The following is a 24527-nucleotide window of genomic DNA, read 5'->3' on the forward strand; positions in this document are numbered from 1 at the left end:
ATCATTGCATTTACACATTTCTAGCTTGTTAGCAAACAGCGAAATTCACCAAGCTGACATTATCCTTGGACTTCCTCTCCAATATTTCTCAAACAGCAACAAGAAAATACTGTGTGGGTTTTTTTCATACCAGCCTCAGCCTCTGAATTATCAATGGCTCCCAGGGATTTCTCCCGTCCTAACTGCCTAAAGAATGTTAACAGCAACATTTGTACTACATACAACACTCTCCCAGCTTTAACTGCAATCAATTTTGTTCAGCAAACACAAAGAGCTTGAAGCCTTCAAACCTTCTTAAACTCCACCCAACTCCATGATGTGGGGGGTATCTTCCAACGACAACATAGTCTGTCTGGTGTCATCTTTAACCGAATGTTTAGGTTAAGAATCTCTCATTTACAATTTCATCTTTGAAATTATGAATCATTGGATTTAAGAGCCTTTCAGTGGTCACTAAATGCTTTTAACTAATTTAGCATTTACTCCCAAAACAAATCATTTCTCTCGACTGTCATTATTCTTAACCATGTAAATGCCAAGTTTCTAGCTCAGTAAGTCCCCCTACTATTTTTAATCTAATTCTCTAGTTGCTATCTTCTTAAAGCAACATGATCCCTTTCAAGTATAACTGACTTCCATGTGTTTCATTTGCTTTTATGAAACTTAACACATACCTACATACTAAAACATGAAATACATTGTCACAGCCCCTGCAGAAAAAGAATTGTTGTGATCTTTTGAAATTTGGCACTCATGTTTGTTTGAGCACAAGAAATAAAATGTCTCACTTTTCAGTAATATTCATGTTATGTACTCCTGCACTTTACTCAATTTAACTGGTGAGTATCACAGTTTTAATCTTTCATTGACTTACTGACAAATATCGAATACCTTGGACCACTCTTGTTGCTTCTTACTATTTTCCCATCTACTATCTTTGTAGGTGCATTTTTCTTAAACATTGAAGGAATGAAGGTGTACTTTTCTGGAAAACCTGATCATATTTTAAAAACATGGCATTGCTATTACAGTATTATCATATGATTAAATGGACAGCACATTGAAGTCTGAAACAGATTCCTAAGATGACTGGCAATTATACACTGGTTAGTTAGTTAAAGCAAAGGGATCTTACAAAGTACCTACAAAAGGAAGTCATAGAAATGGAACCTAGGACAACAAGACTACACAAACCTAAACCAAACAGCTGGGTTTTTTAGAGCTTTGCTTGATGGAGAGCTCTTGAAACGAAGTGATTAGGATAGGAAATTTCAAACAGTACTACAGTAAAGTTGCTGTCAAAAAGAAGGGAGATTCAGTAAGGAGTTTCAGGGAGAGAAATAGTATGTTTAAGAAGGGATATGAAGGGGAGACCACAAGATTACAATTCAAGTGCCCATTCCAAATCAGAAGAAAGGCATCCCGAATTAAGGGTGAATGGAAAAGATCTGTCCAAATACATACAAGCTCTAGTGGGATATAAGGACATAGCTCAAGGGCAATTCTGATCATGCTTTTAGAACTCCTTCTTGTCTTCTAATTCACTGAGAGCAATAGGAATTCCAAAAGAATCGTCCTTGAATTGGCAGACAGTGAAAAGCGAAAATGTAAAGATAAAATAAAATCATAAAAGATGCAATCAAAAATAAAATAAAATTTAGAAAAGGGTATCACAATCACCAGACAGAGGGAGATACCATCTTTATGAAGACAAAGAAGCAACTGCTTTTGGTTCTGATTTGTTGTACATCTCTCTGTCCAGCTCATATCAAATTTGTAATATAGATAGAACAAATCACTGGAAACACATCAAGGAAAGTCCTTTTTTTAAACCATTTTTAAATATTTCACTTGAACGTCACATTCCCAGCCACCATAGCATTTGAAAATTTCCCACTGCATTGTGGCCAGCCACTATTTTAGTTCTGTCTTTTACGATAGAGCAAAAACACACAGTCAAGGCAAGTGAGGCCCTTATTCATATATAGGAATAAAATTCTGGTGATCTTTCAGATTAGATTCCCTACAGTGTGGAAATAGGCCCGTCGGCCCAACTAGTCCACAACGACCCTCCAAAGAGTAACCCACCCAGACACATTCCCTCTGACTAATGCACCTTACTCTATGGGCAATTTAGCATGACCAATTCACCTAACCTACACATCTTTGGACTGTGGGAGGAAAATGGAGCACCCGGGAGGAAACCCACGCAGACACGGGGAGAATGTGCAAACTCCACACAGACAGTTGCCCAAGGCTGGAACTGAACCCGGGTCCCTGGCACTGTGAGGCAGCAGTGCTAACCACTGAGCCACTGTGCTGCCCCAAATTCAGACAAATTGGAAAACACAAAAGAAATGGAAATACTAAAGTCCTTGAGAACAAATTTTATGAACTGTAATTATTGTTGAAAAATAAGAAATTTGGTATCCAATCTGCCCAGACTGACTAAATAATGACAAGACAAGGATCAAGGATTTAATATTGGTCAGGATAGTACCCTGATCTTCTTTGATATAGTTTCATGTCGATAGGGAAGATCCAATGAAAGGGCAAGCAAGGCCTCAATTTAACATCTCATACAAATGATGGCATTTCTGACAAGGCAGCACTCCCTCACTACTCAGTACTGGAATGCTGGCCTAGACTGAACACGCTCCCCAACAAACCATCCTCCCATCCTGGCACCCTCCCCTGCCACTGCAGGAATTGCAAAACCTGCGTTCCACACCTCCTCCCTCACCACCATCCAAGGCCCCAAAGGAGCCTTCCACATCCATCAAAGTTTCATCTGCACATCCACCAATGTCATTTATTGTATCTGTTGCTCCCGATGCGGTCTCCTCTACATTGGGGAGACTGGACACCTCCTAGCAGAGCGCTTTAGGGAACATCTCCGGGACACTCGCACCAATCAACCCCACCGCCCTGTGGCCCAACATTTCAACTCCCCCTCCCACTCTGCCGAGGACATGCAGCCTGGGCCTCCTCCACCGCCGCTCCCTCACCACCCGACGCCTGGAGGGAAAACACCTCCTCTTCCGCCTCAGAACACTTCAACCCCAGGGCATCAATGTGGACTTCACCAGTTTCCTCATTTCCCCTCTCCCCATCTTACCCCAGTTCCATCTCTCCACCCTGGAGGCTTCCTGCCTCTATTCCTGCTGAAGGGCTTTTGCCCGAAAGTTCGATTTTTCTGCTCCTCGGATGCTGCCTGATCTGCTGTGCTTTTCCAGCACCACTTTGATCTAAACTATTCTTCGGAGTGTCAGTGTGGATTCATAGCAGTGGATGGCCTGCTTCCACACTGTAGGGATTCTATGATTTCATGAGTATGGAGCACACTCTGTGTGGATTGTATTGCCATAGCCCATGTTTCCCAGCAGCCATTCTTGTAAGACACGCAGCCATCAAAATTAAGCAAGAACCTGAGAATGCTGAAGGACTTAACATCATATTAGCACCCAGGGTTTTTGGCACAGATCTCAAAGATATGGTGCCAATGATCGCAGATGTCCTGTACATCCTTTTCTGTTGATGAAGTCAGCTGATATGATGTCTTCAGGGTGAAGTATGCACAGGCTATTAGCTTTCTTCCCCAGATACTGGGTGCTAGGTTGGCAAAACATACTGCTGGGCTGCAATAATGAGTCACCTTAGAGAAACAAGATGAAGTGATGTGGTCTGGTACGAACTGAATTGGTAATAGTCTCAATCCAAATGTTGATTGAGGACTATGACAACCCACTCAAGTCCCTACTCCTCCTTTGGAAGCAGTCAGTTGCATAAAAGTTTAGCACAGCTGTCACCCTGTCTGGTATAGGATGGCCAATCACTCCTTCAGCTCACAAATGTTGCTCCAACAGATGACACAGGTCTGTGCTAATGTACTGGGACATTCTCAATCTGTGGCAGCAAGATATCTAATTTGTCCAGGATAAATGGCATTGAAGATGATAAAGTCTGGGCTTCTTGTATCTTCTCTGCATCCTAAGAAATAGGAGCAGGAGTCGGCCATTCAGTCTCTCAAACCTGCTCCCACCATTCTGGAAGAACATGGCTGATTTGTCCCAGGCCTCAACTTTTCTTTCATGACAGATCCTCATTGCCATTAACTCCTTGATATTTCAAAAAAATTCTACCTATCTCATTTTCAAATACTTTCAATGGTCTACCCTCCAAAACCCTGAAGTAGAGAATTCCAGACATTCACTATTCTCTGAAAGAAGAAATTCCTTTACACCACAGCTTTAAATGAGTGTCTTCTTATTCACTAACTTGCCCTGGTTTGAGACTTCCCCACCAGCGGAAACAAATTTTTAACATCTACCCTGTCAAGTCCTCTCAATCTTATGTGTTTCAAAAAGATTACCCTGTTCTCCTTAACTCTTAATAATGGCTTAACCTGTTTAGCTATTCTCAGTCAGTCAACCCCACCAGGCCAGGAATCAGTCTAAGTGAATCTCTTTTAAACTGCCCCCAATTCCAATAATCCTTTTTAAATATGGTGACCCAGTACTACAGGTGGGGCGTTACCAATACACTGTATATTTGGAACAAGTTGTCCCAATGTTATTGAACCCTTACCAATAAAGGCCAAATTCAATTTGCCTTCTTAATTACTTGCTGCACATGCATGCTAACCTTTTGTGTTTCATATACAGGAACACCTAGATCCTTCCACACCTCATTTTCTTGTAGTCACTCTCCATTTAAATAATGGTCTTTCATTTGATTTTTCCTCCCAAAGTACATGAACTTACACTTTCTTGCATTAAACTCCATCTACCAAGTTTTTGCCCAGTCATTGTGGAATCTCCAAGAGGATATAAATAGTTTGTCCACATCAAAATGTGCCCTCCTACCTGTTGTTTGCATCCTGCCAACTGTGGCTATAATACACTGTTTTCCCCTCTTCAGGTCTTAAGTGTAGATAGTAAATAATTGAGATCCAAGGACTGGTCTACTAACAATCTAACATTGAGAGTACCTTGATGCTTGTTTTTTTAGGAATAATTTGTGTCCAATGTCCCTTTGTGTGGAATGATTTGGATGCCAAAACCTCTTTACAACCCTGGCTGAAGTTCTTTTTGAAATATTTGTACTTTTTAAAAAACTAAATAAGAAATGGCAAACATTTAGGGTACGCATGAATGAATCACAAAGGTTATTAGTTCCAGTCTTGCATAAAAATAAAATGGAAACATGGGTGACAAGGGAAATTAGGGACAGTATCAAATCCAAGGGCGAGGTATAAAGTTGGTCAAAAATAAAAGCAGTAGACTTGAGGATTGGGGGGAACAGTTTAGATTCCAGCAAAGGGAGAAAAATAATGCTTTAAGAGGGGGAAATCAGAGCACAAGACGAAGCTTTAAGGGAACATTCAAAACAAACGGAAAAGCTTTTACAGGAATGTGAAGAGAAAGCTATTAGAAAACAAATATGGGTCCCTTACAGTCAGAAACAGGGGTTTATAATGGGGAACATTCAAACACACATGAATGTTCCCAGTGTCCAGGAGATTTGAACCAAGGGTCACAGTCTGACAAAACAGGAAAGGCTATTTAGGATTGAGATGAGAGAAATTTCTTCACCCATAGAATGGTGAGCTTGTGGAATTTTCTGCTAAGGAAAGTGGTTGCGACCAAAACATTGAGTGTTTTTAAGAAAGAGTCATATGTAGTTCTTAGGGCTAAAGTGATAAAAGGGAATGTAAAGGCAATGGGTACTGAGTTGGATTACCAACCACAATGATATTGAATGGTGGAGCAAGATCTAAGGCCAAATGACCTGCTCCTACATATTTTCTATGTTTCTTTCAGTGTGCATGAAATAGATTCCAATTCATGGGCTGCTGGCTCCAGTTCCAGAGAGAGAGAGCTGTTCGATTAGAATGGGCTTCATTTGAACCAGGCCGAGATCATGGTCCTAGGGAATCATACATGTAGGGCTGTAGTTAGGTATATGTATGGGTAGTTGTGCAGTTCATTTGAAGAGAAGTTTGCAAAATTACGAACAAATGAAACACTGGAGATGCAAGATAGTAAAGAGGCAAATTATAATCAAATTGTGATAGGTAGGGGCAGAAAATGTAAGCAGAAGAATGCAGCTGAAATTAGAACAATAATAAACGATAATGGTAAAATGTCTGAGCTTGAGGCTCTTTACCTGAATGTATGTAGTTACTGAAACAAAACAAATGAGTTGACAGCACAAATAAAAACAAATGACTTGATAGTGATTACTTGATAGCAGTGTGACCAGGACTGGGAACTCATTGTTCAAAGATATTCAACATTACAAAAGAAGAAGTTGGATGGATAGCATTGTTAATGAGAGAAGGGATGAGTGTGGAGGTGAGCAGTGACCGAGGTACAATAGATCGGAATGTGAATTAATCTGCGTGGAAATAAGGAATAGAAAGGAACAAAAAGATCATTGATGGATGGAAGATGTCTACTGGTGCACAAAGAATTGCCTCATTATAGGACAAAGTATAAATCAGGAAATAATGGAGATGTTCAAGAAGAGCTCTACAATTGTCATAGGTGATACTAATCTGCATATTGACTGGTCAAATCAGTTTGTTCAGGTGTTTGGAAGATTCTGGCCACAGTGGTACGTATTGAGGAGTCAAGAGAGCCCCAAGGTTTTCTGTTTCATGTGTCAGTCTTCCTCAATGATAGGACTCTTGTCTCTGGTTTGAAGTTGCATGTATTAGATTTTTTAAAAGTACAAATACTTCAAAATGAAATTCAACTAGGGCTGTATATAAAGACAATTTTGGCATGCAAACCATCTTTGCTACCTTCCTCCACCCTCCTCTCTGACCTATCACCTCCATCTCCACCTCCATTCATCTATTGTACTCTTTGCTACCTTCTCCCCAGCCCCACCCCACCACACCCTCATTTATCTCTCCACCCTGGAGGCTTCCTGCCTCTATTCCTGATGAAGGGCTTTTGCCCGAAATGTCGATTTTCCTGCTCCTCGGATGCTGCCTGATCTGTTGTGCTTTTCCAGCACCACTCTGATCTAAACTCTGGTTTACAGCATCTGCAGTCCTCACTATTCTACTCCGAAGAATATACCATTCTGATCCCCAATCCCCACCGCCCTACTCCTGCATTTCTCATGGATTACCTAGCCTGCACATCCCTGGACACTATGGGCAATTTAGCATGAACATTCCACCTAACCTGCACATCTTTGTACTGTGGGAGGAAACCAGAGCTCCAGGAGGAAACCCATGCAGACACAAGGAAGACATGCAAACAGTCAGCCATGGGTGGAATTGAACCTAGCGTGACTAATCCTAGTGTGCTCTGCTCTGTACAACTGGAGAAGGCAAAGAGGGGCATGTAATGGATTCTGAAGAGCTGTAAGGGTAACAGCTGTCTTCCAAGAGGAGGTTTCTAACATGGTGTAGCACAAAGAACAGGTAATATCTGCAGCTTGCTTCTTGCAGTGATATTTACCTCGACAGTCAATTATGCAGGTAATAATGTAAAATAACAATAGATTTATGTTTTATTTCCTGTAAGATGTCACCTGTGCCCTCAGAAGCTTTGCTTTATTATTTTCCCTTGCACTACTTGTACTGTGAAGGATTATTTGTGGCTAGCAACATTAAGAATTTAAATATGGCACCAGAGGCAGGAAGCCTAGATTGGGTCAATGAGAGAAACCCATTACGTAGAATATATGTTTGATCTTGAAGCCATTTCCTATATTGGTCTTTGAAAGAAGATAGTTGAGGTCTATGCATTCGTTTTTTTTTAAAACTACAAATACTTCAAAAAGTACATCAACCAGGGTTGTAATGTAAAGGGGTTTTGGCACCCAAACCATTCCACAAAAAGGGACATTGGACACAAGTTATTCCTAAAAACCATGAAGATTTCTCAATGTTAGCTTCTCATTGTATGCTTCTATCACTGCTAAGTGCACAATAACTCAAGCATGGTACCACAGGAGCTTGGTGAATGCATAATGAGCTGAGCAGGGAAGAAGTACCTCAGATAACTCACTGGAGTTTATGGAGAGAAACTCTCCATAAAGTTCCCCAAAATTGGACTTCGTCAATTTTTGTCAAAATTCAGCTCATTGAGACTTGTTATGGACAGAGCAGAACCTCTCAAAATATTTTAAGGTGGTAGTCTAGAACCTAATTTTTTCTTATTTTAAAGGCAAATATAAAGTGCTGTGTTCCAGATGCAATGCAACTGGTTAAATGTTAAACAAATCACAATTTATTCAAACACTGTAATTAAAATACAACAAAAGAACAAACTTTGAATAACTATTTTTTTAGAATCTCTATTGGAAAACTTAACAGAATAATAGATACAGTAATTATTACTAAATAACTGTTCCAATATAATAACATCCCATAAACACATCTTGGTAAAAAGGCAAATTCAGAAAACAAATTGTCTCACAATTTCTGTAATAGGAAGAGAAACCCCTTTCAGCTGTAACCAAGACAGGGGAAAGTTTGGCTTCCACTTCTTCAAAACTCTAGCAGCTACTGCTGAAAGCCAAACCTAAGAAACTAAAAAAACTAGAAATCCTGATCTGAGTGTTGGTGACACCCATCCAGGCTGCTTCTATTATAGAGTCATAGAGATGGTCCAACCCGTCCATGCTGATCAGATATCCCAACCCAATCTCGTCCCACCTGCCAGCACCCGGCCCATATCCCTCCAAACCCTTCCTATTCATATACCCATCCAAATGCCTCTTAAATGTTGCAATTGTACCAGCCTCCACCACTTCCTCTGGCAGCTCATTCCATCCACGTACCACCCTCTCCAACTTTTTAAAAAACCCAAGGCCTAAAGCTTATTTACATTAGCACAGATTGATTGGCATCTCTCTTTCAAATTCCCTCTTAAAATAAAGCAGGACAAAATACACCTCTTAAAGCTCCAGCATCCTCACAGACTGTTTACTCAGTTCCCTGCTAGGATGGACATACTGCTTGATAATCTGCTCCTGTCCACAATCAAATCAAAATCACACCAAATTTGGGAGAGTACCTGACCTCCAAAATGATAAAGCCTGGGAGTTCAGATTGCCCAAGGCTTTCCTCCATCAATATCATGTGGATTTCCCTCTCATTTTCCTACTGTCTTACTCTCACCAAGGAGTTTAATTGAAACTTCGAGGTTTAGTGAAGCTCTTACATTCCAGCATTTCAAGTCTTTACCTTTGCCACTGTGACTCACTTGGAAAATACTTGTTAGCATAACCTTAATAAGTTTTAAACACTTGGCCTTTTCTGATTTCTGCCCCCATGTCCAGCATTTGGTGCGTGGCTAGTCATGGGACTAGAGGACTTTAGCTTCTATAGGAAAAATTCCATACTCCACTTAATATGTCATAATATTAAGTGATTTTAAGCCTTTTTATGGCTTCCTTGTTCCACAATAAGAACTGAAACCATTGTCAGTATGTTTAAGAAAAGTCATGTCCTCATAGTGAAAGCTTATTACTCATTTCCAGGATCTTTTGTTTTTAAACAGTTAGCCAAAAGCTGCAATAATAATCTAACATCGAGATACCTTCAAGCTTTTTAGGAATAATTGATGTCCAATTTCCATTTTTGTGGGATGGTTTACATACCAAAATTGTCTTTATAAACAGCCCTAGTTGAATTTCTTTTTGAAGTATTTGTACTTTAAAAAAAACTAACACATAGACCTCAGCTATATTCTTTCAAAGGCGAACATAGGAAATGCCTTCAAGATCAAACATATTCTGTGTAATGTGATTGTATCTGATTGACCTAAATTCAGCATAATCAACATTTGGTTCGTAAGTATAATCTAACTTTAATTTGGTTATCTTCTGCTGACAAGTCAGTTCTTCAGAAAACTACACTCCAAGCCCAAGCACTATTTGAAATCTTCCCAAACAATTCAGTGCAAGCCCTTCATTCTCAAAACTTTGTGGAATAGGGACAAGTGCTAACAAAACTAAAGAAAATAGGAACTCAGATCGAAATAATACTCTCAGATTCATCCACAATTCCTTGTACTCCAACAATACGCACAATATCTAAATAGCAACTTATTTGCAGATATTAAAACTAAACATTTCTATTAAATTACAAGTTGTATTGCTTACCCTTATCACATGATGCTTTTTGGTCAGGTCTGGCAGTTTAAAGATTTGACACCAGTAGGTGGTATCCTTTTTAGGTATGGTGACCTGTCTTGAACAATAAGTCCAAAAGTTGAAAAATATATATTTTCTTGTTTAAAAGTGTCTTTTTGACAACAGAAGAAAGAAAAAAACAATTCATAATATTGATGTGTATTCTTCCTAGGAATGTAATCTGAGACCAGCAGCTATACTCACGTTATAATGTCTTATTTCAAATACAAGCACATCACTAGCAATAGAAGTGTCCACCACAGGGTTCAGTAAGTGAAGACTTTTCCTCCCACGGTTTGATGAATGATATTGTGGATGATCATGCTGCACATCTTTAGGATGATATGCCCAAATCACCCTAACAGTGTTATCCTGATCACAAGGAATGAATAAAGTAAAATGTTAAACTGTTAAATAATAAGTTGAATTTGTGATTATAAGTACTTGAAACAAATTGTTTGCTATTCACTGACTTCTTTAAAAATATCTAATATTACATCAGAGGAAAAATATGCCAAGACTGTTTAAGCAAGTGAAATGTGAAACTACAAGGCCAAAAACAATGGCATGGAGGGTTTATTTTGTGTGGAAATCGTCTAAAAAAATTTGATCTATGCATAGTGTTACTAAAACATCATAGCTTGTTTGTAATTAGTTATTGCACTAGCATGGGAAAGGGTAGCGGGAGAAAAAAATGTAACATGACTGCAAATATACAAGTTACAAAAGCAGACAAAAGAAATTTAAGATTTGTTTTATGAAAGGATTAGTAAAACGAATTGAGTATATCTTATTCCAGACAATACAGATAGGGTAAATCCAGACTGTTATGACTAGTTCGGCAAATAAATTACAAACACAAGATCTAAATTTACAAACATTAACCAGCAAAAACTTCATTTTGTTAACAGAATGTTAACATTCACCATTGTCATTTACTGTATTTATCAGAATGCTTTAAAAAAAAACTTGCATCCTTTAAATTCTCTCACATATTGTAAAGATTAGTCGAGACCAACACCACTTTATATCATAAACCAGAGAATGATTTAAAATCTTAAGTTATTTTTCATGATATACTTTGAGAAACCAAAGGGTAATTACTTTGACCAGATGACTTATAGGCTACATTTTCCAATCAAATTTTTTGTTGATTTTAATGATCACCAATTAAAATAATTTTTCAGAGCAATTTGCCTATCACTTGTACCAAGATTGTATTCATCAATTAGAAAGAAAATTGCTATTCATGATGCACCTGCAAGAATTTCCTTTCATACTCCAAGTCAGTAATGAATCACTTAACTTCATAAATGAGAAATGTTTCATCCATCCAGCTGTGGGTTCCATGATAATTTTCAGCAATTGTTCAGTGTTAAAATTGAATGGCTTTTTCAATTGTCCAGGTCAGAGTTCTTAGTGGAGAGAGACTGGATAATTGTGAATACAGGAAGATCTTTTCTTGTGCTATAGAGACAACCAAGTGTCATGGAACAAGTAAAATATAGCTCTTTCAGGGGCGAGAAAGAGTTCCAGAAGAAATTACAAGACTTGAAAAGGGCACACCATATGGAAATGAAGTGAATTCAGTTGAATGGTAACTTTTATAAAATGGGCAAAGAACTTTCCTGAGATAAAGTACTGCCAATGTAATAAAACTTGCTAGTTCTTGATACAAGCTTGAAAAAAATATAACATATTAAACTTTGAGAATTTCAACAAGATTTTATTTAGAATGATAAATGAATAAGTCACTGTCTCGATCTGTTATATTCCAATATAAAATCTTCACTTCAAGGGTCAAAAGAGTGTAGACTGTGTGAAGACAAAACCCTTCAATATATAGCTCAGAAATGGGCAATTCAGGCCACAATTCAATTGCAAATCTTACATTCTGTACAAAACTCCTCCTCGGCCTCTGCATCAGACACCCTCGACTTGCCCCTCTCTTCTCCCTCATGTGTTTATCTAACTTCCACTTAAATCAGTCTATACTGGTCATGACATTTACTTGGTAAAATATTCCACAGATTTTTCACTCTTTGGGTCTCTTTGGATAATGAAGTTTCTTCTTTTTTAATCATTTTTGGTTGAAGTCAGTATTACAATCCTTAAGAAAGAGGAAGCTTCAGAGTTTCCAAGGATTGAATCAATTTGGTTAGAGGAAACATTCAACTAGGTTGCTTGATGTAATTTAAAGGCTGCCACCTAGTAGGAAATATGAAGAGGAACAAACGTGTAAAGCAATTACAAAAAGAAGTCAACATCAGAATATTTGTATGGTTAACTTTCATTACCCTTTTATCTATTGGGATAGCAGTAGTGTAAGGAACAGTGAAGGGGAGGCATTCCCGATCATGTTCAGAATTTCCTGCAGTAGCACGTGTCCAGTTGAGCAAAAAAAAAGGAACTGCTAGACCTGGTTCTGAAGAACAAAGTGGCCAAGTTGATCAAGGAATTCTGGGTAATCCAAGATGGAGGAAGAGAAAAATTTCTGGCTGTAAGAGCTGTTCCTTTTTTTGAGGTATTTTAGGTGTTGGGGGTGATTTCCTTGAATTCCAGGAACAGCAATTACTGTTTTATATGCTGTTGCATGTTTTAGGACTTTGGAAAAAAAAAGTCAAAACAAACAGCAGTTTTAGAAGGGAGAAGAGCAGACAAAGGAAGCACATGGTGAGGACAGTGCAGGAGAGAGAGCGAGAAAGAACTTGCACAGTTCCACCTTTGCTGTTTGAATTCATGTATCGTTGGACATCGGAGTGCATCTGGGAAAATTAACAAACAGTGAAATTCACAACTAATCTTGGAGGAACTGTTGGGCGAAGTTCACAGCACAGAATCAGATAAGTTCATTGTTGTTTGAAGTCTGTCCAAGAGAAAGGTTGCAGTAGTGAGTATAGTGGATTCTTTTTTGATGATATGTTTTTGGAGATAAGTCTCTTGATTAAACTTAAAATATAAGCCATTGCTATTAATTTAACCTGGGGCAGTGTTTGTAGAGGAATAAGACGGTGTTATTTTCTGGGTCTGTAGATTGTGAAGGAGCAAAAATGGCCTTTGCAGTGATATGTACTTCTTGTCAGATGTGGGAGTTTAAAGAGAGTTTAAGGGTTACTGCGGATTATATCTGCCATAAATGCTGTTGGACAGGAATCTTATCAGATCGAGTGGATCGATTGGAGAGACTGATAGAAGCGATGAGGAATTTGCAACAGCAACAGTATGTGATGGATGGCAGTGATAGGAAGGGGGGAAAGTCTCAAATACAGTCACATAGATGGGTTAACTCCAGGAAGGGTAAGAGAGGTAGGCAGCTAGTGCAGGAGTCTTTTGTGGATATACCCTTATAGAGGTTCATGAGGGGCATGGATAGGATAAATAGACAAAGTCTTTTCCCTGGGGTCGGGGAGTCCAGAACTAGAGGGCATAGGTTTAGGGTGAGGGGAAAGATATAAAAGAGCCCTAAGGGGCAACTTTTTCACACAGAGGGTGGTATGTGTATGGAATGAGCTACCAGAAGATGTGGTGGAGGCTGGTACAATTGCAACATTTAAGAGGCATTTGGGTGGGTATATGAATAGGAAGGGTTTGGAGGGATATGGGCCGGGTGCTGGCAGGTGGGACTAAATTGGGTTGGGATATCTGGTTGGCATGGACAGGTTGGACCGAAGGGTCTGTTTCCATGCTGTACATCTCTATGACTCTAAGTGTCTGTAAAGGGAACAGTTAGGGAACAGTGATCATTTGTATCATAAGGTTCAGAATTACAGTAGAAAATGACATTGGTCAATCCAAAGTAAGAATAATCAACAGGCAGAAATCAGTCTTCAATGGAGCAAAGTCAGAACTGGGAGAAATAGACAAGAATGAAAGGTAATGGGAGAAAACAGTAGTTGTACAATGGGCTCTCTTCAAAGAAGAGATGGTTTCAAAACAGCAAAAGGTATATATCCTCAAAAGGAAAAAAGGTAGAACAAACAGATCAAGAGCTCCCTGGATGACAAAGGGGATAGAAATTAAGTTAAAAGAGAAAGATTAATACGATAGGTATCATGGAGTCAACATAACTGAAGATCAAATTGATTACAGAAGTTTCAAAGCAGAGATGAACGTGCAGATATGAGAAGTAAAGAGAGGTTATGATAAAAGACCTGCAGCTTACAAAAATAAATCTCAAAATCATCTGTAAGTACATCAGTAGTAAAAGGAGAGTACAGGGAGGTATGGGGCCAGTTACAAACAAACAGTGGATTGAGACTTCGAGGCAAGAAGTAGGTTAGATATGTGAAACCAATACTTTGCATCTGCCTTTATTGATGTGGCAGATACTTCCCCCAGATCATGGTGACAGAGGAAGCAACATGGATTCAAAATTAGCAGAGGGATAAGATAATGGAGTTCCCCATGGGTTGATATTGGGCTCCTTGCTTTTCCTGATAAGTAAATGTGTATATAAATTATCCACTACAAATGTTACTCCAACCCAAAAAATATTCATTGCCAATATATTGTTTCTTATCCCTCAGCTTAATTTTGTATCCATAATGCTTCTCTCTCACCATGGTCTTGGCAGTATCTGCCACATAAAGACAAATGAAAAATATTTTTAAAAAATGTCATGCCTCTTGCCTCCCAGTCTAAATCCAATAAATATAAATGATTTAGATCTTGGTGAGCAGAAAGATAAATTCAAAGTTTGCAGAAAATGCAAAACTTGATAGAACTGCAAACTTTGAGGTGGACAGTATAGAACTTCAAAAAGGACATTGACAAATTAATGGAATGGATGGATAGGTGGCAGGTAAAGTTCAATATGGAGAAGTGTGAAGTCATGCACTTTATTGCAAAGAACATAAATAGACAATATAAAATAAAGAGTTCTACTTTAAAGAGTGTGCGGGAGCAAAGAAACTTGGGTGCTTTTGTATGCAAGTGGTTGAAGCTGTCAGGACAGGTAGAGAGAGCTGTTAATAAAGCATATAGTAATCTAGACTTCAAAAAATAGGGCATAGGCTTTACTAACAGGGGCACAGAATGCAAGAGCAGGAAAGTTACTATGAACCTACAGATTAGACCTTAGCTAGAGCACTATGTATGGTTCTAGACACAATACCATGGGAAGGATGTGAATGCAGTGAAGAGAGTGCAGAAGAGCTTTACAAGAGTGGTTGGGGCAGTTTTCATCTACAAGGAAACGGCTAAGAGGAGATTTAATGTAGGTTTTCAAAATCTTGAGGCTTGGACAGAACAAATAAGGAGAAACTGTTCTCACTCATAAATGGACCAAGAACCAGAGGGCACAGATTAAAAGGTTTTTGTAAAAGAACCAAATGTAAGGTGAGAAAAAAAAAACTTTTTTTTTCCCCACCAGTGAGTAGTATGGGTCTGGAATGAACTACCCTGAAATATGATGGAGATAGATTCAACTGAATCCTTCAAGAGGGCATTATTTCTATTTAAATAGTCATCCAATGTTCAGGGTTACTGGGAAAGAGCAACAGATTGCCACTAACTAAAATGTTCTAAGACCACACGCCGAATGTTCTGTCTCTTTATCAGGCACTGAATGGCCTATGGTCAAAGGACTGTCCTCCCATTCCCAAGGTCTCCCTCACCCAGTTCCAAGAAATAATAGGTCACCCACCTATTTCCATCTGTCATGCATGCTGATGAAAAAAGGGTATGAAGCTGGAGCTGGGTTAATCCCAGCAGCCCTTTAGGATCATTAGGAACACAGGGGAACTTTGGTTATCCGAATCTCGATTATCCGAAGAAGATTTCAAGGTTCACAAAAGCATTACAACAAAGATTCAATTTACCTGTACTGAAGAACATGTGAAAATGGTGGCAAAAACACAGAAACACAAGCAGCTCAAGCATCAGCGAATGGATGTTTTTTTAGGTAAAGGTTGTTACACAGCCCTTTACAAAAGTAAGTGTTTTACAGTATTCCAGGCACTTTTACCAGGCTGTTCATTAAACAAAAAAGGCTGTAAATGCATGCGCAAGGCAGAGCTTCTGTCTTTCTATCGTGAGACAGAGTTCCTGGAAACTGATACTGTAAACAGTCTTGCGATTGTAGAAGCTGTTCAGGACCTTGTTTAATGCTGGGATTTCATTGTAAGGGTTTAGTTGTTATCATTTTAACCTGTAACTTGTAGACTGCAAATATGGCAGACTCATTAAAATTATAGATTTAAACAAATTCTCCGGTAGAGCACAGTATTAGATCAGTATGGCTTCCGTTGTTTAGATAAAATCGATTATCTGAATAATCAATTATATGATCAAAATAGTGCCCGCCCATCTTGTTCAGATAATTGAGGTTCCTCTGTATACCTGTAAGCCTCAGTTCCCTGATTATATTTCAGAGAACTTGGTAGGGTTTATGAATGCCTTGACTCTGCCTAATTAATTATGTTCCCTTCCCATCTCCAAGCTTATCACTGCAATTACAGAATGTTTCAGGTCAACTACTTTTCTTCTGCTCTTCTATTCAAATCAGCTGAACACTCCAACTACAATAGATGAATCTCCATTTTTTTTTAAACCAGAACTGGATGGCAAACACTAATGAGAGGACAAAGCAGCATCCGATATGGGGGTAAACCCACATGCGAGGAGGACCAAGAGACAGTCTGCCATGACCATATACTTAGGATCGAAAGTGTTCAGGGAGCATAAAAGCAAAAGTTGCAAGACAACTTACACCCAAAACATCGACTTCTCCACCTCCTGATACTGCTTGGCCTGCTGTGTACATCCAGCTTCCTGCTTGTCCATTCTGGATTCCAGCATCTGCAGGTTTTTTTTTTGCCTCTAATCAAAAGATCTTGGCACAAATCTTATTAGACTATCTTGCCTGATTCACTTATGTTGACACAGGCTCATACATGTCAGCACAAGGGTTTATCACTGACATTGTCATGCAAGTAATAGTTGAAGAGCTGGTTTTAAACATACATTGCTAGTGGTACAAAAGAACTAATACCCAATAGCAACCAACAACGCCCATTCAACTGTCACAAATTCAAGTAGGAATCTATAACAGTGCCAATAAGAGAAAGCATCTGTTTACTTAAATACAAATTCTATTAAACTTGTAGCTTGGAAAACAAGCATTCATCTGTATGCATGTCGCTGGAGTGGAATTTCTTGTCACCCTGAAATGACATGATTTTATTTGTAGGCCAGATAGCCAGATGAGGCCTAGTAATAAGCTGAACTCTGGGAAATCCTGTATTCCAAAAATACTTTATATTGTCCCATTATTTTGCTGTGAATCTTCCAGGAAAAAGGTTTTGCAGGTGTTGGACCTGATAAATGACATACTTGTCAGCTGCTTACTACATTTGTGCTTTATGGATTGACTGAGTTAGCTTGGAGAAAGGTCAGAGGCACAACACTTCCATTTGCTAATCACCATTGCAGCCAATGGTGAGCCTACTCTCGCTGATAATTTTATATGCTTGAAAGAAAACACAACACAAACTAATTTTTTTCTCTCTACAGATTATTATATGACTTACTTATTTAACATTCACAGTAGGTACTAGATACAAAACTAGAGAAATCATTTTCTGTTATGCTTGAATAAAATTGATGCAGATCTATTGCTTTGCCTCAGACTGGCATCAAGGTAAAGATCAAGTCAAATCCAAACATTTATCCTGTTTATTCCAAAATATATTTTATTCAGCAGTTTTAAAAATATATTCATTTTAATTTTTTTGGACTCTGTCACTTTTTAAGAAGATGCATATCAGAAAATGAAATTAATCCAGGGAAAAATATAATATTTAGTTGCCTAGATAAGAAGAAGTGTTCTCTAAAACATAGAGCTGGATTTTATGCTCCCCACCAGCTTGCAAATTCCAGCAGATGGCCATCCTGCTGTTTACCTGCTCACCTCCACATCCATCTCAGACTTTAAGGGATAATAGTCAGTCGGTATCAGTCAGACCATCCTTCAGCCTATTGACACCTTAAAACGGCTCCTCAACACCTCAGCTTGCCAGCAGTGGCATTTTATCCATGACAAGAGGTAAGCAAATGCCAATTGGAAAGAGCAGCCGCTTTGATGGTATGGGCTCATGTTGGGGATAATACCTTGTAGCTTCTGGCCTCATCAGAGGCAGCCCCCTCCCCACACCCATATTTAACACTCCCTATCTTCTCAAACACTGTGCCTCACTCACTTTTATTTTGTTCAAATTTAAACAGTAAATAGTTCACAGTACAGTGCACTCCCTTTATTGGAACCAGCTTAATCAAAAAACTAAATACTGTCATATTCCACAAATGACATGTATTGATGGTTATAGTGGTGTCAGGAATGTTCATTTTGTCGGAGAAGAAACAATGTTGCCTTGTATTTACTCTGTTGCATGTTCATGTTAGTGTCGAGGGGTTTTTTTGTACTTACTGCTCTGTGGGACATGACTGAATTTGCAGAATCAGCTGGCCCTCCCTTCTATACATTCTAAAGAAGCTCATCTGGGACTACATTCAGAAGAAAGGATTACTATTATTACATTCAACCATACAAGGTGGTGGTGAGGAGACCTTAGCGGAGTTGTGTGAGCAGTTTTGATCCCGTTATTAAAGAAAAGATATTATTTTGTTGGAGACAGTTCAGAGAAGGTTCACAAGGATGATCCCTGGTGTAGGGGAATTGTTTTATGAGTGAGCAAAGATTAAACAGGTTGGGATTCTACTCACTGGAATGTTCTCATTGAAACATATAGGATTCTTAAGGGGCTTAACAGGGTGAATGCTGGGAAGATGTTTCCCTCATGGGAGAATCTAGGATTAAGCGACATAGTCTCAGAATAAGGGGGCACCAAATGAAGCCTGAGCTGAGGATGAATTTCCTTTGAGGGCTGAGATTCTTTGGAACTCCTCACCTCAGAGAGCTGTGGGAGCGGAGTCCTTGTGTCCAGTTAAGGATGAGATAGATAGATTCTTCATCAGTAAATGAAATCAGGGATTGTGGAAAAGGACAGGAAAGTAGGTTTGAGGGATGTCAGATCAGCCTTGATCCTATCGAACCGTGGAGTAAGCTCGAGGGGCTATTCCTATTTCTTATGGTCATAAGGAATAATGAAAAGTTATAGGTGATAAAATCTGGTTTTCTACTGTAGTCCACGCAATAAATACCAGAGACCAGAGTTGTTATTGAAAAAGGTGTTGAGAAATCTATTAACAAGTAACTATGTTACTTCTCAAACTTGCATATAGTCTGGGATCTAAGTTTTCAAATGTTACTACAGGGCGACCTCCATATCTGCGGAATTATTTTCCGCAGTTTCAGCTACCCGCAGTTTACTGCAGCCCAAACATATTATATGGAATGTTCCAGAACCAGGACCAGGGGTCTGCTGGGGAGGTAAATTTCCCATTGAAATGAGTGGGTTCGCTCCTATCCGCAGTTTTAGGCATCTTGGAAATTATCCCCTGCAGGTACAGGGCAGGGGACTACTGTATTAAATTATATAGACAGTTGACTGACTAATTGACTCAGGCAAATCAACTCATTGATGAAACATTTGACCGTCCAGAGCAAGATGCTGACCTTTTAGACTAAAACATCATATGTCACTATCTTTAAACTATAGTAACTTACTGGAAAAACAACAAACTGAAAATCCTATAAAAGATTCCATAAGCCAACAATCAAGATAGACAAGACTTATGGACAGCACCGATGTCACCCTATAGGCACCCCATTTTATGACTTATCATTCCCACAACTTCTCTGGTAACACTAACCCTAACACTGCTCTTAACACTCTTCCATGTCCCCGATTCCACCCTCCATCCTCTTTCGGAACCCTTTTACACTCTTTTATGTACCTGGATCCCAAACTGTCAACCTTCACATCCACCATCAAGCCCTTACCAGACTTGCATGTGCCTCTACACAGGTGACTATTTTCCTGCAACCCGCCCTTCTGCCAATGTTGAACAGGAAAATGACTGATCTCAGACAGCTCTGCACAAAGCCACAAACAAACAGATGCCACAAGATTTTCAAGCACCACTGATTTTACATTGGTAGTAATAAGTAATCTAAAAAGCTTTATACTAATGGTTATTCAATGTATGCAATTGTACTAGGAGTATGAACCCACCACATGGGGAGAGAAAGCAGGAGAATGAGTGCAAGACTAACTTCAGGAAGTGGTTTAGAAGAATAGAAAAATGATATGAAGGTGCATGGGAGTGGTGTACTGGCCCCTTACAGTAACCACATATTAGATATTAGCTTAAAAAAAGGAATAATGAGAGTTTGTCAAAAAGGACAGCAACAATTTTAATCTTGAAATAGAAACTTGAAAAGGTCAGATGGGAAAAGAAAGCCTAGATGAGGTATTCATAGAATATTTTCAGAATAAGTTTTCAAAATATCAAGTTCTGAACATGACCAAAGAGTAGGATATACTAGATCTGGCATGATTATGAGGTAAGATTAATTAACAACTTCATAGTAAATAGGTAGCTGCGACCATAATACGATCACATTTTGCATTCTGTTTGAGAGTTGGAGAGAGCGCGGTTAGAGAGTCTGAAACTAGCATTTTAAAATTAAATAAGGCAATTATGAGGTCATGAAGACCAAGCTGAGTGAAATGAATCAGTAATTTAAGTTAAAGGTAAGTCAAGAAGGAAGCAATAGCAGGCATTTTTGGAACAGATACTGAAAGGGAGTCATTTTAGACTCAAAATGTTAATTCTGTTCTCTTCCTACAGATGCTGACAGACTTGCTGAGTGTCTGCAGATCATTATTTTTATTCTAAATCACCAGTATTTGCAGTACTTTGTTTTTTACTTAAGTGGTTAATAAGAGAATTGATTCATTTTTACAAAACTTCCTTAATTTGGGTAGGTCCCATTCAATGGCAAGGTAACAAATGTCATTTAATTCTTCAGAAAGGGAGGACAGATGGCTTAATATCTGTCAAAGTAAAATGTTAGAAGCTATTATCACAGATGTAACTGCAGGAAACTCAAATAGCCTTATATCCACAGGGGTTTAAAGGAACACGGGGCAACTTCATTGAAACATAATTTCCTGACAGGAAAGATATGGAGAGGATGTTTCCTGTTCTGGGAGAATCAAGAAACTAGGGGTCACTTTTTAAAAAAAAAATCAACAAATGCTCATTCAAAACGGAGAAAAGTAAAAAAAAAATTCTAACAGAGTCGTGAGACTTTGAAACTCTGCTTCTATCACCTTTTCAAGATGAATGTCCTTGAATATTTCTAAGGCTAATGTGTCTGGAATCTTGTTTGGCAAAAAATTGAAAGTCTATCAGGAGGAGGCAGGCAAGTAAATTGAGGTTTCAGTCACATCAATCATTGATCTTTTTGAATTTTGGAGGAAGTTAGAGATGAAGAACAGCCTACTCATTCATATGCAACTATCTTAAATGGGAATCTCTGGTACAAGAAAAGATATAAAATCTTGTCAACAATTTCCCATTGGTGGGATAGATAAAAATTAGAATTAAATATGTTACCGTGATAATCTTGTCTTTGTTATCACATGAATTCAGATATCGTGAGAAAGCAATAATCGTGTGAGTTTTGTTTTCCATGCCGTACTCAAGGCGATAATCCTGATGGTGGTCTTCATTCAGTTTTCCCTCAAAGTTCAAAGTGTTATAATCCTGTTAAAATATAAATGACGGTTGCAGTATGAAGAATTAATTCAGTAAGATTTCACATTTCGGACAAAAATTGCTGATTATGCTGCAGTTTTATAATAATGTAAGCTGATTCTTCTGATAGTTCCTTAAAAGGCTAATGCATATGCAGGAATACTTCAATACACAGAGGTTGATGTGCTGCAGCTGTTACATGGATCTGGCTGACCCACTCTTGCTGTTGTCTGCAGGTGTAAAGGGAGACTCCACAAATAGTTAAATCAACCTGTGTGGTCCTATCATGTTTACATCTACCCAGACGTTCTGTGGCAGTTGAATCCAATGCTTATGGTTCAGAAGCAGAGTCACTACCTACCATGGCACCCAAGTGAATTTAACTCAAGTGAACTTTTTTATAGAATCTCTACAAATAGAATTATTTTTTATTGAATCCCTACAGTGTGGAAACAAGCCCTTTGGCCCAACAAGTCAACACCAACCCTTTGAAGAGTAGCCACCCATACCCTTCCCCCCAATATTTACCCTAACTAATGCACCAAACTTACACATCCCTGAACACTATGGGGCAATTTCACATGGCCAATTCACCTAACCTGCACATCTTTGGACTATGGGGGGAAACTGGAGCAGTCAAAGGAAACCCATGCAGACATGGGGGGAATGTGCAAACTCCACACAGACGGTCGCCCGAGACTGGAATCGAACCCAGGTCCCTGGCAGTGTGAGGCAGCAGTGCTAACAACTGAGCCACCGTGCCATAAAACATGGATAATTAAGCTATCCAGTGTTTTCAGGGTCTAGTCTTTTGTTAGTTACTTTAATTAATCTACTTGGACATGCTGTGACACTGCTCCAGGGCAGATGGAACATGAACCAGAGTCTATTGGCTTCGAGATAGGGAGACTACCACTGCACAACATGACCTTTGGTATGTTGTGCAGGAGTTCCTATTCATTAGGATTAACTGGACAGAACATCATGGATTGAATGTTTGAAGCATCAACTTCTTGTAAGTATTGGTGGATATACCCAAATGCCGTTGAATTGTTGGTCAGTGTGGGAATTTCAAAAGCATAACACGGAGATAGAGAACAAACAAAGCACCTGAAAGGGGAACTAAAGAGGTACTTTATTGTCCCAATCAACTTATTCTCAGGTTACCTCATTTCCCTTTACGGAGATTGGATTGCAGCAGCTGGATAGATTAGGAAAGAGAGAGGGAATAACGAGTGGCTTGGCAAGCCCACAATCATTTGCCTCTGTGGTATTTTATTAAGGACAGGAAAAGGGGAGATGGTCCTCTCACTCAGAAATCAACTGAGCCATTTTGGTGAGCAATTAACAAGCTGATTGCACCGATGGCAAGTAGAATCTCTACCATGTATGGAACAACACCGAGTGAAGCCTGGCAGATTCCCTCTGGGTTTGAGGTGCGGCACTTTCCTAATACAGCACTCTGTTTCTGCAATTGGGTTCCCAAACAGCAACTCACACCCCCAGTGCCATCACAAACTATCTTCATTCCCTTGGCTGGACATATCTGACTCATCTCACATTGAGGGCTGTAACCACTGATACATACCCTCAGTTGAGTACTGTCCCTGTACTGGGGACAGTGATCCCGATGCTAGTTCAGAAGCAGACTCACTCTTAAAAAAGGGATGAGATCCCAGATGCAGTTCATTTGTTACAAAACAGTCCAGAAATCTAGTCAGAGTGGAATTGCACCTATGTCAGAGTCCCTTATCAGATCCACAACTTCCCTGACAAAGGCCAACACCATAACTGTTAGTTTGAGAGCAGAAAGACGTAAAACTCAATTTGTGCATCAAATACTGCTCCTAGATAAGAATTCCGTAATGTGATTATAATTATGCTGGTTAATGTAAGAACTACATTTGTGAAAAACAGAGTTCTCAGATACAATATGCACTGCTGATTGCACAACATTGCATTTGGCACTTAATCGCATTGAAAATGAAGTAGTCTCTATGTACAAATGCTGGACAACAGTTAGGTTTGCGCTGATAAATTACATTAAACATTCTGCTGCACAACTGTCAAAAATTAGCTACCTCTAACAAGAAAGGACCCAAGCAAGTCCTTCGATACTCAATGACTGAATCCTCATCATTCAACATTCTGGAAGCACAAATTGACCAGAAACTGAACAGAATTAGCCACATAAGTACTGTGGCTACAAAAACAGGAAAGAAGCTGAGAATTCTGCAGTGAGTAACTCATGTTCTGGTACCATGGAGCCTGTCCTCGTTTACAAAGGCTTAAGAGATATGATGAAAAATTCTACTCTCCACCTGCCTCGATCGACACAGGCACCTCAATACCATCTGCGCCAAAGCAATCTGCTTTGTCAGGACGCCAACCACCATCTTGAACCATTCTATCCACCACTGACTCATTGTTGCATTGGTGTTTAGTGCACAAACATCCCAAGCTTTTTCAATAGAACTTTTTCAACAGTACTTGCAACCTCTACCACCAAGATGGATAACAGCAGCAAAACGCTATCATCTTCAAGTTCCCCTCCAAGCCTTACTGCTCCTAGATAAGAATTCCGTAACTTGGAGCAATATCACAGTACCTTCAGAACCTGGACTGGAACTCCGTTCAGTTGTTGTATGTATACCAGGTAAACAACAAAAATTCAAGGTGTCAGCTCACAACCACTACCCTCT

At 39.2% G+C, this 24527-nt stretch overlaps 1 protein-coding gene across 3 annotated transcripts in view; it reads right to left on the minus strand.

The window, feature by feature from the left end:
* Positions 1–24527, minus strand: part of moxd1 (monooxygenase, DBH-like 1) — an 88311-nt gene that overhangs the window by 55167 nt on the left and 8617 nt on the right. For 2 of the 3 annotated variants that reach the window (XM_043683260.1, XM_043683269.1), the window contains exons 2-4: positions 21685–21834; positions 10366–10533; positions 10132–10215 (exon numbers count right to left, since the gene is read on the minus strand). In XM_043683260.1, coding sequence (XP_043539195.1) covers positions 10132–10215; positions 10366–10533; positions 21685–21834 — 402 coding nt within the window. The remainder of the gene's footprint in view (positions 1–10131; positions 10216–10365; positions 10534–21684; positions 21835–24527) is intronic. The other variant, XM_043683278.1, reaches the window with a different exon arrangement.

The sequence above is a fragment of the Chiloscyllium plagiosum genome, chromosome 3 (assembly GCF_004010195.1).
Source record: "Chiloscyllium plagiosum isolate BGI_BamShark_2017 chromosome 3, ASM401019v2, whole genome shotgun sequence".
Lineage (NCBI taxonomy): Eukaryota > Metazoa > Chordata > Chondrichthyes > Orectolobiformes > Hemiscylliidae > Chiloscyllium > Chiloscyllium plagiosum.